The 15,020-nt window shown below is 44.2% G+C and overlaps 1 protein-coding gene across 1 annotated transcript in view; it reads right to left on the bottom strand.

Moving 5' to 3' along the window:
• Positions 1–1,567: 1,567 nt before the first annotated feature.
• Mindy4b (MINDY family member 4B) overlaps positions 1,568–15,020 on the bottom strand; it is a 31,726-nt gene continuing 18,273 nt past the window's right edge. The window contains exons 9-12 of the mRNA XM_057756836.1: positions 14,180–14,252; positions 13,380–13,541; positions 3,473–3,653; positions 1,568–1,710 (exon numbers count right to left, since the gene is read on the bottom strand). Coding sequence (XP_057612819.1) covers positions 1,568–1,710; positions 3,473–3,653; positions 13,380–13,541; positions 14,180–14,252 — 559 coding nt within the window. The remainder of the gene's footprint in view (positions 1,711–3,472; positions 3,654–13,379; positions 13,542–14,179; positions 14,253–15,020) is intronic.

Raw genomic sequence — 15,020 nt, 5'->3', positions numbered from 1 at the left:
AAAGGCAGGAAGAGAAAACAGAGGGATTGGGTTATTTTCCACAGGCTGTACTGAGCACTCTGCTTCCGGTGAGAGATGCTGGTGTTTTTTTCAGGAGCTTTACCTCTTTTTTTCCTGCAGAACCTGCAATTGTCTGAGTAGCAAGCACACCCATGCTCAGCCGTACAGGAGGAACCACAGTTGATCTCAGAGAGTCATGGATCCCTCAGAGACCAAAGCCTAGATTGTTCTGGAGCAAAAGAATGTCCTCATTGCTTCAGACTTAGCGGTATCTCTTGAACTGCCTGCATCCTGACAGAATACTTTCTAATATGCCTTCAAGCTTTCCAGCCACCAATGCCAAAAGAGTCAACTGAATTCTCCTAGAACAAACAGAGCTTTGTTTCAGACCCAAACCTTCCCCAAAACACAGTGTCTGTAAGACCAAAGGAGGTCAGGGTCTGTGGAGCGCCACTCGAATGTCTGATGTAGTTAAAATTCTGGAAGAAAGCCCCGATGATAGCAGTATGCCATCAGCAATCTGAGCTATAGGTTCCCTCCTTAGACACAATTTATTACCCGCTCTGAAAGTTTCTTCTCCACATTCCTCTCAGGTTATATACTATTCTTGAGCCAAATGAAAAGGCATTTAATAAATTATTGTGGACACTGAGTGCAGAGACATTGTTCCTTGGGATCTGACCTTTGGTTTCTATTTCCAAAGTTCTCAATCTGTGAGTCAGAAGATAGGGTGTGGGTGTGGGGGAATATCTAGATGTTTCTCCTGTACGTCTTCTGGAAAGAACATGTGTCTAGTCTGTGTATCTCCTCGGGAAAGGCTCTTAGGCATTTAGCATATGAGAGAAATATCACAGTCTTTAAGGCGTTCTTTTCCTCTCTGAACACTAAGATGAGATTTTATTTTTGCAGAATCTTATTTTGTGTAGGAGCAAGACTGTCTCAGTTTATGTTTATTGTTATTATTTATATCTGGGTTAGGAGAGAAAAAAACAGAATACTGGTAGGAAGAAGAGACTTTCTGCCTGCAGCCTTGACTGCGTGAGTCCACAGCCCCCACCCTGCCAGAACTTCCCGCACACGGGGAATCGGCACCCTCGCCACCGAGTGGGAGGAAGCCCATTTCTACTTTACTGAGAAGAGCCGGCTAATGTGGCCCTGGGAGGTACGTCCTTGGAAAGGAACACTGCCCGGACCGGGAAGGCTTGAGGAGACTTGAGCTCTTGCCATTGCTAAAAGCTGATGGCATCTTCCTGATGACTTCACCCCCGGATAGAAGTGAGCTCCCAGCTTCAGTCTTAGCGAAGTCTCAGAAAAAGAGCAGTTTGGAAAACACAAAGAGGAGAGACCACATTTTCTCTTCTGAATTAAGTGAAGGAGCCACTGTTGAGAACCTGGGATAAAAACACATTCTCTACAGCACTGATAACAACTGCGAAAGCACAGGGAAGAGAAAAATGAGAAACGGCCGGTGGTATTTCCCAATGGGCCTCATGAGAGAAGAACGCATGCGCTGTACCTTTGCATCCCGTTTGTTCTGACCCTTCAGACAAGTCTCTAGCTTTCTTTTTCAGAAAAAGGGACTAGCTCCATTCCAATTCACGGTAGCCTCTTTCCATTTAGTTCTGATTGCCATTTCCACTGGAGAAAACCGTCTTCCTGATCCATGTTTATCCTCACGGCGCTCCCCTTCCCAGTGATGGGAGTGAGTATCTGAGGATGGAAAGGTAGCATTGACATCCAGGCCCATTGACCTAGTCCCGAAGAAGCCAGCACACAAGGAAAAGAGACGAGGTGGGTGGGGCTGGCCCAGGGAGCCTTAGAACTGACTAGATGGAGGGAAAGTCTTGCAGACGGTGAACTGAAATACCTTTTATGAGTAGGTCTGTAGTAGCCAGGCTTGCTGTGTGTTGGGTTGTGAGTGTTGTCATTTAACGCACATAGGACCAGGCACGTGTCACTGATATTACCAGAAAAACAGGTGACAGGAAAGCTCATCGCTTTTCAAGAAGAGATTTATTTGGGGGTAGAGTCTAGAAAGGGAAGCTGGAAGCTGTTTTCCTAGGCCTAGGTTTGTCTCACATGAACCAGGTGACATTTGAGGATTACTTAAAATGCCATTCCTGTGCTTCATTGATTCATTTAGCGGCTAAACATAGCGACCACACAACCAAAAATAGATATCAGAGTACCTGCTTCACATGGCTAGCGGGAATTGAATGCCTGTGTTACACATGCTCTCAACACCATACTCAGAACAGATCACGTGGGACATTTGTAAGATGAGAAAAATGGGGTTTACCTCAGAGGTGGGTAAAGTAAAAATGGTGATAGATGTTAAAGAACATGTGGCCAATGTCACACTAAAGTAAATGAATTAATATACATTTCTCATAATTAAAGAAAAAGAGCTGCACAAATTTGTTCTTAGAGCCATTTCTAGATGCAGAGAGAACAGCAAAAATTTAGTAAACTCCAGGCTTATGATGCTAAATGCAAAGTCAGCCATTGACAAAACCCCATAAATGGAACCAAGGTTGCTGGACAGAAGTCAAGTTTGTCCACTGTTAACGTCTTGTCAAAGGTGCCAGTATTTAAAGACTTCTTAAGGTTAATCATTTTTCCTCATGAATTTAAGGAACTGAAGTTATAATTGAGACAAAAGCGATCTGCTCATCTGTGATTCTCCCGGGACCTGCTGAAGGTTTGCAAGAACTTATGCCCAGTGGGTTCCCGGCATCTGGCTCAGAGTTTGCACTCAGGAATGTCTTTTGAATTGAGATGAACAGAAATGCTTTCTTACTTCAGCTGCTATGTCACTAGATGACCCACCGTCTTGTGTTTGCTCGTATGCAGAATTGGCCAGGCAGAGCTCTGTGTCTCCTTTGCTTTTGTAGGCCTGTCCTGGGGCTTTGCATGGAGAGACCCCATGCTTAAAGAAAGGGCCGCGGAGAAATAGTTCTGGAAATCTGATCTTTCTTTTTTCTTTTTTTTTTGGTTTTTCGAGACAGGGTTTCTCTGTGGTTTTGGAGCCTGTCCTGGAACTAGCTCTTGTAGACCAGGCTGGTCTCGAACTCACAGAGATCCACCTGCCTCTGCCTCCCAAGTGCTGGGATTAAAGGCGTGCGCCACCACCGCCCGGCCGAAATCTGACCTTTCAAACTTTATTTTTTACCTTATCTAGAATTTGTTTATTTTTCCATGTTATTTCTGACACTAACACATACACATGCGCACACATACACACACACACACACACAGAGAGAGAGAGAGAGAGAGAGAGAGAGAGAGAGAGAGCGCTACATTTTAAAGCCCCACACGACAATGGATTTAGACCAAGGCAGAGGCTTCATTTTAGAAACTGAGTCTAAGTATTTCTTGCAGTGCTAGCACAGAAAACCGCACAGTTGTTAAACAACGACGGCCACCCCTCGGAGTGCGCTAAAGCACACACGTGGGAGTCTCAAGTGCTCACCTATTGTAAGATGCATTAGCTTCTTCTGGGAGGGCTGCCCGCTGTAAAAGTGCAGATCAAAGACACGCTCCATTTTCCAGTCTGATAAGAGCTGCCTATTTGTGCAGAAAAGGATGCTATAATTTCCACTGAGGTTGCACAGCCAAATAGGAAATGTGGGCGTCTTCAGCATGCTGCCCACCTGGAATGGGAAAGGAGAATCCAGATGAACATCTAGATCTTTCTGAATGAAAGACGCTGACACATTCTCCTGGTGAAGAAGCAGTCCGGGGCTTCTTGTTGCACACGCAGCTTGCAGGCCATTTTATGTGGGATAAAACCCCAAACCAAGACTTCATGGAGAATGAATTTACACCTACAAATGGTTTGGGAGAGTAGGAATGCCTCACTTTGCTCTGAATGGGCTGTGCTTTTTAAAACACAGCGGCCTTATGGGGAAGGCAAAGGTTTTCTAGTTTGGCTATAAGGTAACTATAGATGTGGGAAACGAGCAGGTCAATTCTGGGTCACTGACTAGGGTGATTGCTCCTGGTATAATTCCCAAGATTGGATGACGTCTCCTGTAGCAGATGGCAGTTTCCTGGTAACACTAGTCATTTATAGCAGAGGAAGAAGGCTTCTAGGAAATGTGGGAGACACACTTGTGCACATATGTACCTACGAGTTAGCATGTAGGTGATTGGTGAAGACATACATACAGCAGAGTGTATTGGTTTCATATGACCACGGTGGGCTGGGAGTGAGAAGGGTGAAGAATTCATCCCAGTTAGATAAAAGTAGAAAAAGGCAGGCTTAGTGAAGCGGCCGTGGGCACAGCAGTGACAGAACGGACTGGTCCTGTTCGTTTATGGTTCCTTTTCAGTTTCCTCTAGCTTTCTGATATGCAAATAAAGAACCAAGAATGGCAGTTCCTTTTGTTCAATTCTTGGCTCTAGGGTTTACAGGAGAGCATAAGAACATGGTTGGTTTTGATTGGTTGTTTTAAGTGGTAAGATGGATCCTCCAGACATTGATATTAGTTCATGATTTGTCGTTCAGTAGACCCTGACCCTGTAACATGCAAGGCTGTTAATGGCCTAGGAAGTTTCCAGTTGTATTTTGCAAAGTCAAGAGACTACGATAGTGTTCCAGACTTTCCCCACATTTGTGCTTGATAGAGCGTCAAGGCCAGTCTTGGGTGTTTTCTTAAAGACTGAATGGGTTTATATTACCACTACCATACCCACTGTAGCTGTTCTGCCAGGGCACTGCGGGAGGCAGTCATGAAGGGAAAGTTGGCTGGTACACAAAAATAAACCTGTTGGCCTGATTTAAAGACCCTGTGGACAACGGGCTGTCTGCTCGTATTGACTGGAAACCACGATGCAACGTCATCACGACCTAAATTTGTTTGACTCTAGAGAAGACTAATTGACAATTCAGCTAGATGTTTGGACACCAGACACAGGGTCAGGTAGATGGCAGCCAGTAGTTTCAGAAAAAGGAGCAGCCAGAAGAGCTATTCCAAATTCCAAAGTGTTTGGATGGCAGCCAGTCCTGGGAGGCTCTCTCTTCCATTTTAATGGCTTGGCTTTTGAGTCTTTTTCTTCTTCACCATGTCTTAAACCATTTTTGGTTTGTTTTTATAGACAGCATTTCCTCTCTAGAACCAGACAGATGCCTCTTTGAGCAGTCACTACTAAATAAAGACCAAGGTAGTTTACGGGGACAATGGAAAAACACAGTTCTATATAATAGAAGAACATTTGAAATGTAGTTTTAGATGGCAATTGAAGCCAAAGGTCAGAAGCATAGGGGCCATACTAAGACACTGAGCATCTCACCTTTGAACCAGGGACAAATCTACACTAGGTACAGGCAAAGAGAATGAGCCCCAGGGTTGGTTTCAGATACATTTCTCCCAAGTTGTAAATAAGTATTTAATTATCGGTCAGTTAAATGAAACACACCCTTTCCTAGGCATTCTTGCAATAGTACTTTCCTGAGCTAAGGTTTATATGTAATGAAAATATAATATACAGGACAAGCAATTTTAATTAATATTAATATTTTGAGACCATTTTGGCACATAGTCTCAAACCTGCTCTGTAGCCCAGGCTGGCCTCAAGCTCATAACCCTCCTGCATCTGCCTTGTAAGTGCTGAGGTTACTAGCGTGTATTGCCACACTCAACTGGAACATGCAACCATTAATGTAAAAATAGAATGAAGTAACTAGGAGATTGAATGCTGTTTGTGATCAAATGTCATGCCATTTGAATTCAGGTCGACCTTATGATTGATTTAAAAATCAATGAAGATCCCTGTAAATTCTGGATAGAGGGATGATATGCATATATAGGTATACAGGCAATATGTATACAAACATTTTCCATAGAACATTTGTAAAATGCAAAAATTTTGCTGTTTCTCAGTTGCACATGCCTGGCCTGGTGCTGACACCCGGCGCTGTCACTTTATAGAGCAAAGCAACTCTTGTCTTTCCTAAACTCAAAGCAACTAGATCCCTTCTGAACCCCACAATGACCAGATTTCACCCCGAGCAGGCAGTGTTGCCTGCCTGGAGAGATTGTGGTAGAAGGGAATGCCCCGCATGACCGTACTTTGGGTAACAAGTCAGGAGATGAGCCTTACGGTTACCACTGAGATAACAGCTGGTTTAAAGTAATATAACAGGTCAACCAGAAACTAAGATTTTTCAAAGAGATGCTTATGACTCTTTCTCTGTGTGACTATCAGACTATTCAAGTAATGGATCCTAAAGAAATGGGATTTCTCCAGGGATCTCATGCTGGGAGAAGGAAAAGGCCCCAGCCAAAGGATAAACTCAACTCCTGCACAGAATACAACCAGTTCTAACACTTTATTGACCACCTTACAGGACTGGAACCTAGACAAGGGCCAGTTAATGACAGGCAGGACCACCCGTTGACTGAGACTGTTTAGATCTGGACATCCTTGGCCCTCTATTCAAACTCTGATCTCATTTCAGGACCCAAAGACGAGCTTAGGGGAGGTGGCTGGATTTCTCAGTCCCTCTTCCCAATGTGATCACACTGAATAAATCTCCCTTTCTGTGTTCCACTGTTAATTTAGCTCTTTTAATCTGAAGATGGTGACTGAACCTGGCTTGAGCTATAGCTGTGGCCCCCAAGTCTGAAAACAGCAAGTCCTACAAACATCAAACCAAAGCGCTTTCTGGTTGAATCTCGTCAGGTCTCACCCCAACCCCTGTCCTTCTCTTGTGCACCTGCCCATTTGATTGACATTTTCCAGTTTTAAGCGTTTTAATTGTTTTTGGATAGATATGGTTTACCAGCCACCCCGCCCTCTTTGCAGGGTTCTAAATATATTTTATTGGTGAGATTCCACCAATTCTGAATTTGTGCATGTTGCCATGGTAAGAAGGAAATTAAATTTGATACAGTGTTACTATAAATAAAGTACCTTTCTCCTTAGGTTCACTTATTGTGTAATAAGCCCGGTCGTTTCAGTGTTACCCCAGCAGCCAAATCCTCTGTAACGTAAACCTTTCTTTAAGCCAATGTAAAATGACAAAGACAGGAGAGACGGACGCATCTTAACACCAGAGAGCAAGAACTGAGTCCAAGTAGGCTTTCCTTTTGTGCCACCAGTACAACAGTGCTTAGACAGTGCCTTTGCATAATGAGCTTAATATTGCAAGTCCCAGGGCCTCAGGCTGGCAATGCGAGCGGGAGAATGGTGTCAGAAGCGTTGTGCTTTCTTCATGGAGCCCGGGTGACAATTCCCATGCATACGTGTTAATGGCCTAGCTTTCCTCTCTGCCACCTGGAACACACACTTGATGTAACTTCTCTGGCAGGGTTTGCAGGTATGTTGTAAAAACAAATTAGATCAGGCTTGCGGGGTGTAACCTTGGTGACTTCGTGGCAGAGTGTAGTGAGTTATCGCTTCACTGGCTATTTCCAAGGTTGGATTTCTTCCCATCCGGCTCTCCAAAGGGAAGACGTAAAGAGAGAAGAGGGTACCATTGGGATGGAAGTAGGCGCTGCCAGGGCTGCCGTGGGAATGATTCTGGCAAGACCTAAATGGCTCCAGTCCCTTCTAAAACTCAGAGCTGATTTTTCTTCCCACTGGCAGGTGTAACGATAACGTGAACCTCCTAAGGTTTCCAGATGGTGTTAGACTCAAACTGCTTCATGTTCTTCTCACTTAGGTATTGGAGCCTCACACTTAAACTTGTACCTTCAAATAGAAAAGTAACAGGGAGGCTTCAAAATAGTGCCTCGCCTCGTGGGTAGCTGGCTGCTTCCTGCAGGAACTGTCAGTCTGGTGGGCTCTAGGGGGCTTGCAGCTTCATCTGATGAGAGCATCATCTTTTTTTCCTTTTTAAATCTCACCCACTGAGCTGTGACATTGGGACAGAAAAATGTGTTTTTTTTTTAAATTTTTTATTTTGCAATCTCTGCAGTTTTAACACAGAGGAAGAAAAGATTGACTTGGGGAGACAAAGGCAGAGCTACAGAATAGGTTTCTCCTCAGCCACAGATCCCAGCTGCTGGCTGGGTGGCATGCCAGTTGCCTTCTGAGCTCAGAAACCTTTCTTCTGCTAGGTTATCCCCATCAGTGAATACGTGTACAATTCAGCTCTATTGCATCCACCTGGACAGGACCCACCAGATATCCTGGAAGCAATACACGCTCAGTTGCACAAACACAGGTCTCCTGCAATGTCACCATGCCTTGGAGCAGAAAGGAAGGGCCGTGGCTGTGGAGGGTCTCATGATGCGTTCTGAATCCTTCTTTTCTTTCTCAAGCCTGCTCTGCAAGGTGTTTCCATTCCAGGCTTGGGTGTCGTGAAATATTTGACTCTGGGGTGAACTGAAGTCAGTGCAGATGGCTACGTGGTGGGCACGTGTCTAAGCACCGTTGAGCTTGTCCTGATGAGGGTGAAAAGTGTCGGCACCTGACAGACATGGTCTACCTGTCCAGAAACTGGATGGGCGCAAACACTCATAACGGCTTTAGCTTTAAATGGTTCAATCGCCATTCATTTCAAAACCCCTGCCACTGTCAAAATATTAGTGCCCACCGCTAGTGCGTCTGTAGCAAAAACTCAAGGTTGTGTAAGACCATCCTGCACTTATAGCTGATTTTTAAAGTGCTAATTATAGCATGCAGTTCCAGGAACTAGTATTTATATATTTATAATTTATTGGAAAATAAATGTCACAGTACAGCAGAGACCATGCGGTTTGAGCGTAGGTAGAGTAGGACTCATAACCCTGCTCTAACCGGCAGCTCAGCAAGGCTTTGGGCAAGGTCCTCTAAGTCCCTTTGACCTTTCTAATCTCTTAACTGAATCGCAGAGCAACAAACTGGACTTAGGATTCTAGCTTTGGGTTATACGTGGAAGATGTCCTTGCCAGTAGAAAGTCTGGCAAAAACAGGTGCTGTGTGCCCATGGCCATCGGCACTCCAGTGAACGAAGCCACTCCATAATACATTCTGTTCTCACCCTCTAGGGAGAAATACTCATGTGAGTGTGTGTGCAAAATGATGTCAGGGCTTCATGAGATGAGCATTGTTTCTGTCCTGACATAGGAAGATGAAATGGAAAGAACGAAAAAGAATACTTCATGGAAAATCAACCGTGTGTGCATGTTTTGTATATCCGTGTTGGAGAGGCTTAAGCAAGACGATTGTCAGCTTATTGCTGACCTATAATACATTAAAAAAAAAAACCAAACTCCAAGTGCATGACAGAAGCATCGTCATAAATGTCCTCGGGGTTTCAAGCCATTAGTGTACAATTTCAGGCAGTTTTCAGCGAGGGCACATCTACAGGCATCTATCTCCCTGGGGGAGAGAATGCTGAGTCCAAGAATGAAGGATGAAAAGTCCCACTACTCACTTTCCCCAAAGCTGGAAGTGTTTTAGATTTGATTTTAATGTAGATTTTAAAGTGACCCCAGGCATCTCTAGCCTCTGCCCTACTTCAAATTGGCAAGCGAACCTTCGGATGGCGCCCTGTGGGCTCCTACATTGTGCCCTCTTCCCGGCAGGGAAGCTCTTAGTTTCTCCCCTATGTGCTGTGTGCTCTCAACTGCCTTTAAGGTCCTTGAAAAATCCTCTTCGTATTAGAGGATATTTTAGGCTCTGCAGGTAATTTTCTTTAGAGCATGGTTTAGCACTGGATCCCCACGAATTCTTGACTCTGATGCGCTCTGCCTCTTGGTGGTGGTATTTTCTCTGATGTGGTCCTTTTCCTCAGACCAGCTTAGCAGCTGCTTTGCAAACACCTGTCCAATTTTAGCCTCAGCTAAAGCCAGCAGCTCGTCCCCCAAAGCCTTGCAAACGTTAAAAGGGAACAAAAGGCTGCCCACCTCGCTAGCATGAATGAGACGATGGTAGGCTGTTTCTTCTAGGTTCTGTTGAAAGAGCTGGCTTCCCAGTTTCTCACACCATGGATTTAATCACAGAGCCAAAAGAGTTCATTGAATTTCCTCCTTCCTCTAGAATAGTAATTCTTACCTAGGGACAATTCTGCCCTCACCATCGCCAGGGGACATTTGAAAATGGCTACAAATGTTTGAGGTTGTGATGACAGGGTTGGAGCAACTGGCATCTAGTGGGTGCCGCACGAGAGCTTGCAAAGGGAACACAGCTCCACACCATAGACAAATATCCCCAGTGACCACAGCTGAGAAGCCTTACATAGGACAGGGGTTTCTCGCCCTCACTGAAACTTAGAATCACCTGGGAGATTTGAGGTCACGTTCCCAGCGTCCCTCAGAGGAAGTAACACTGTTTGGGGTCAACATGGCTTTTTGCTTACAGGACCCTACACAAAATGAAAATGCAGGTACTCTCGCTAAGAACTTAATAATGTAATAATCTATGGACAATACAAGTGTCGTACTCAGGAAGTTAGTGGGGTTTGAGGATGCCCCAGGCATTGATCATTCAGAACTTTCTGAATAGGCTTAGATTACAGTCAGGTTGATATCATTGCTATCGCATTAAGTCTAGAAAACCAGTTCTCAACCTCTGGGTCGAGAGCCATTTGGAGGTCAAATAACCTTTTCACAGGGGTCACCTAAGACCATCGAAAACACAAAAACACAGATTTTACATTATGATTCATAACAGTAGCAAAATTACAGTTATTAATTAGCAATGAACTAATTTTATGAAAATAATTTTATGGTTGAGGTCACCCCAACCTGAGGAACTGTATTAAATGGTCACAGCCAAAGGGGACACACCAGATAAAGGGGAAGGTGAATAAAGTAATCCCAGGATATAATAAGGGGTTCTTTAGTTAAGGGGGAACTCAACACAGATCACAATGGGGGAACGGGAACAGAATCTAGCATTTGGGTGTTATAGAGTCGAGAGAGAGAGCAAGTGGATGGGCCCATACCTTTTTGATACCCAAGGCCATGCCCAACCTAGTCCAGCCTCTCAAAGGCCATTGGGCTGAAGGAGGTTCCCCATCACACAGCAGTAGGAAGGTTGAGAACCATTCTTCTAGAATAATCAACATATGCCACGTGAGGCCCACCTAGGACTCAGTTTTGTATCTGGACACAGATCCTCCCATGTAAGTGATGCTAAGTGAACCTGGCTGACTGAAGCATTAGAATATGATCCATTGTCATCTGTCAAAAGTCTCACATGTGCACAGAACATTTTGGATTTCCATCTGTTTGCTTCACACCAGTCCCATATCTCAGAAATCAGGAGAGACTCAATAGTCATCAGCTCAGAAGGATGAGTGACTGGGCAGGTCTTGCCCCTGCTGAGGTTTCCAATAGCTGTAGATTTCCAGGTAGGATTATTTTCTTCCTCTGTAGGATCTACCTCTTGCCTTTGCACCAAGGCTTCTAGATACTGCTGGCATGTGACATGTGGCATAGAAGCCAGTGGCATGAAAAGAAACTTATAAGACAAGCATCTATTTATTTAAAGGCATACAAGGGAAAAGCAATTGCTTGGTTTATATCGCCATAGCAATGAAGGTTAAAAACAATCTTAAAACTGAGTTGATTGAGCCGGGTGGTGCTGGCGCACGCCTTTAATCCCAGCACTCGGGAGGCAAAGGCAGGTGGATCTCTGCGAGTTCGAGGCCAGCCTGGTCTACAAGAGCTAGTTCCAGGACAGGAATCAAAAGCTACGGAGAAACCCTGTCTCGAAAATCAAAAACAAAACAAAACACAAACAAAAACAAACAAAAAAAACTGAGTTGATTTAAGGAAAAATATCAATAGTAGCACAAGTGACGCAGGGGTATAATGACACAAGTTATAAACTACAACGTCGTGAAAGGGCTTTGTCACGATAGTTGAACCCCTAAAATTATTGTCACTTGTGTGTTTCACCCTTGAAACTTGATCTAGTCTATTCCTCCAAGTTTTGCAAAATAGAATCTTGACACGTTGCTGAGATCTGAGACATAGACAATACTAGACCGTAGACATGTAGTGACTACATATGGCTAACAGAAAAGCAAAATATGTCGAATGAACCCTTGCTTCTGCCTGAGTTTTCTTCACTGTATTTACTAAGGTCTGAAGTGAACCCCCAGTTTTTCTAGAAAACGTGATTAGGGACCTTATAACTATAACCCATCTGTTTTCATCCAGGATATACCCAAGTTTAATCTTTGCCATTCATGTAGTGGGATTCTTTGCAGCCATTAAACACACTAAAGGCCGGATTCTCACTAGTGTATAAAGATAAATGTGAAAAAGATTCCAGGAGAGTAACATAGAATTACACACAAGGAAGAAAAAGAGAATAAAAGCATTTCTGAAAACACAGATCACAGGAGAATGGAATTGAGTTCATTTCTATTAGTTTATTTGGCACTCCTCATTTGTATATGTGTGTGTGTGTGTGTGTGTGTATGTGTGTGTGATGTACCTGGAATCTACAATTAAGGAACAGTAAAGAAACTTTCAAAGCACACATGTGCATAAAAGCTACCAGCCTTCCACGGTCAGATCCTATTTTCTTGATGTCGCCCAGACACATGCAGAAGATGCTGGGTTTGTGAATAACACACACATGACATCTGGACACAGGTGGAGACGTAGGTGAGGTTATGGATTGAATGGCTCCTTGTGAGAAATTCTGTACTCATGAAGGGTATCTGTGGCAGGAACTGGAGAACTGGTAAACAGGATAGGTACTGAGCAGGGCCTTGTTTGCCAGCAGGGTTAGGAGACGACGGGCATGGGCGTCTCTATCAAAGGAAACCACCCCCAGGTAGTGTCAAGGTCACTCCAGAGAGATGTTGCTCTCCACAGTCCTTGCCTCTCCCGGGGTCAGGAAGAAAACCGCGGCGCAATGCATCCTAAGCAACTTTGATTCGTGGTCTGGGAAAAGTGTTCGCCTTGCACCCTCTCTTCCTTATTCTGCTTCTACATGCACGGTTTGCTTTCTGGCCGTCAGGAGGTGTGCATCCCCTGAGCTGAAGACATTTGTGACACACATATCAAAAACAGGGCCCCGTTCTAGTATTTGTAAAAAATGTTCAGCAACAGGGGGCACATGTACACTCATTTGCATAAGTAACGGATTTGGAGGATGCCAACCACCGGGCTGTGGCTCCCTGGGCATGAATGGAAACTTCCACCCATCTATGTGTTTCAAATATTGTTTTTCAATAAGAGTTCACATGTGGTTTCCACTATATGTACATTGTAGGCATTAAAACGTGGGATAAAGTATGAAGAGAATATAAATAGCATTGGATGTTTCCATTTAGACCCTGAGTGTGTGTGTGTGTGTGTGTGTGTGTGTGATGGAGGAAGGCACACCAAAGGTACCAAATGGGAAAAGAGGTTCAGATTTGACACTTTTAAACATGACAAAAATACTTGCATTCTGGTTATAGAGTTAAGAATCAAAGCACTAACCTGTGAGAGTCGGTCACCCTCAGAAGTGTCCTTACCCCACTGCAAGTAGCCAACGTCACTGCGGGCCAGGACTCCATGTAATGTTTCCCCAGACCTTCCTTTCTCATAGCCATTGAAGACATTTGGACTTGCTCTCCCAGTCAAAATCATATTGGTAACAGCCTAGATTGAACAGTTGGTTAATATTTACGTTTTAGGGAGCAAGGACCTGGAGACTGTTTTCTTTAAAAAGTATTACAGAAATGGTCTGGGAGGCAGCTCTGGGGCAGGGAGCTTGCCTATCAGGCCTACAGGCCTAGATTCAACCCTCAACACAAAAAAGATAAAACAATCATTTTAAATGCCCATTTGTTTTTACTATAAAGAATGCAGCTATACAAACATAGTTCTGGAAAAGCATATGTGTGATATGATATTGGTAGAATTAAAACCACAGTTTTTGGATTATTTTTTTTTCTTTTTTCCTCCCACCCACGTGCTGACTTTTCTTCCTTTGTATTTGTTTTAAATGTGCTTTCCATTGTTATGACTTAGGAAGCACGAAGCTAAAATGTACGCCATTTGTTTTGTCAGATACTAGGGATACCTGGTGAGTCTTGTCGAGGTATCATGTTTCTGAGATCTCTGGCTTTTGTGGGGACTCTAGGAAGGACTGTGGAAACCAGAAGGTAGGCTCTGGTAGCTTTATCTCATCTTTCAAAGATATCATGACCAGGTTTTGCTCAAGGAGAAAATGAACTTACTTAGAAAAGAAGCCTGGTTCAGAGTCTACGAAAGTGATGCAAAGTCTTCCCACCTACCTGCCTGCACAGGATGCTCCCAGCACGAGACTGCAAGAGATGAGTGGTGCTGATGTCCAGGTCCTTCTGAAGCCTGCAGGATGAAGGGAGCTGTCAGCACCTGGTCCGAAACAGAGGTCATAACAGGGAGTACAGCAGAAACAAGACCACTGTCCCTTGCTCATGCCTTCATGATTTTACTTCTCAGAGAACTAGGATCAGGGCTTCCGGGGTGATGGGGAAAACTATGGTTTGGACGGTGAAGTAAGGAGTCAGTGGTGAAGTAAGGAATAGGAAGAAGACATATACATGTCACACAATAGAACCCCTGTGTGTGTTCTAGATGGATGCTGGGCTCAGTGGAGAAGAGGCTTATCCTGTATGACAGATGCTAGGCTTACAGCAGTGACACATGACCACACCAGAGAGTGCTGGCTTAAAGCAGGACTGAACAGACTCATCAAGTGGAAACCAGAGTGGCTGTGACTTCAGTTTTTGGGTTCAAGATCAGAGATCAGAGGCTGGTCCTACTCTTGACCATGCAAGGTAATCTGTGGCTCTTGTCAACTGGAAGAAACATAGTGCTGAGATGGAAACAGTATGTCTTCTTGAGCTGATTTATTCCTGAGACTGGAGGGCATGCCTTCTGCAAACGACACTGAAAGATTTGGGGATCTCACGGAACTGAGGAGAGAGCTCTTCAGAGTACAGCAGAAGAGAAGGTGGTATAGATTTGAGCATTTTAAATCTTGATGGTAGCTAAGCATGGTGCTACAGTGCTATAATCCCACCCGTGTGGGAGACTGAGGCAGAAGGATGGCAAATGTGAGTTCAATATAGACAGAGGACAACTTGTGAGAAT

Source organism: Chionomys nivalis, chromosome 24 (assembly GCF_950005125.1).
Source record: "Chionomys nivalis chromosome 24, mChiNiv1.1, whole genome shotgun sequence".
NCBI classification, from domain to species: domain Eukaryota; kingdom Metazoa; phylum Chordata; class Mammalia; order Rodentia; family Cricetidae; genus Chionomys; species Chionomys nivalis.
Note: the sequence above shows the minus strand (reverse complement) of the source record. Positions and strands in the feature narration are given on the sequence as shown.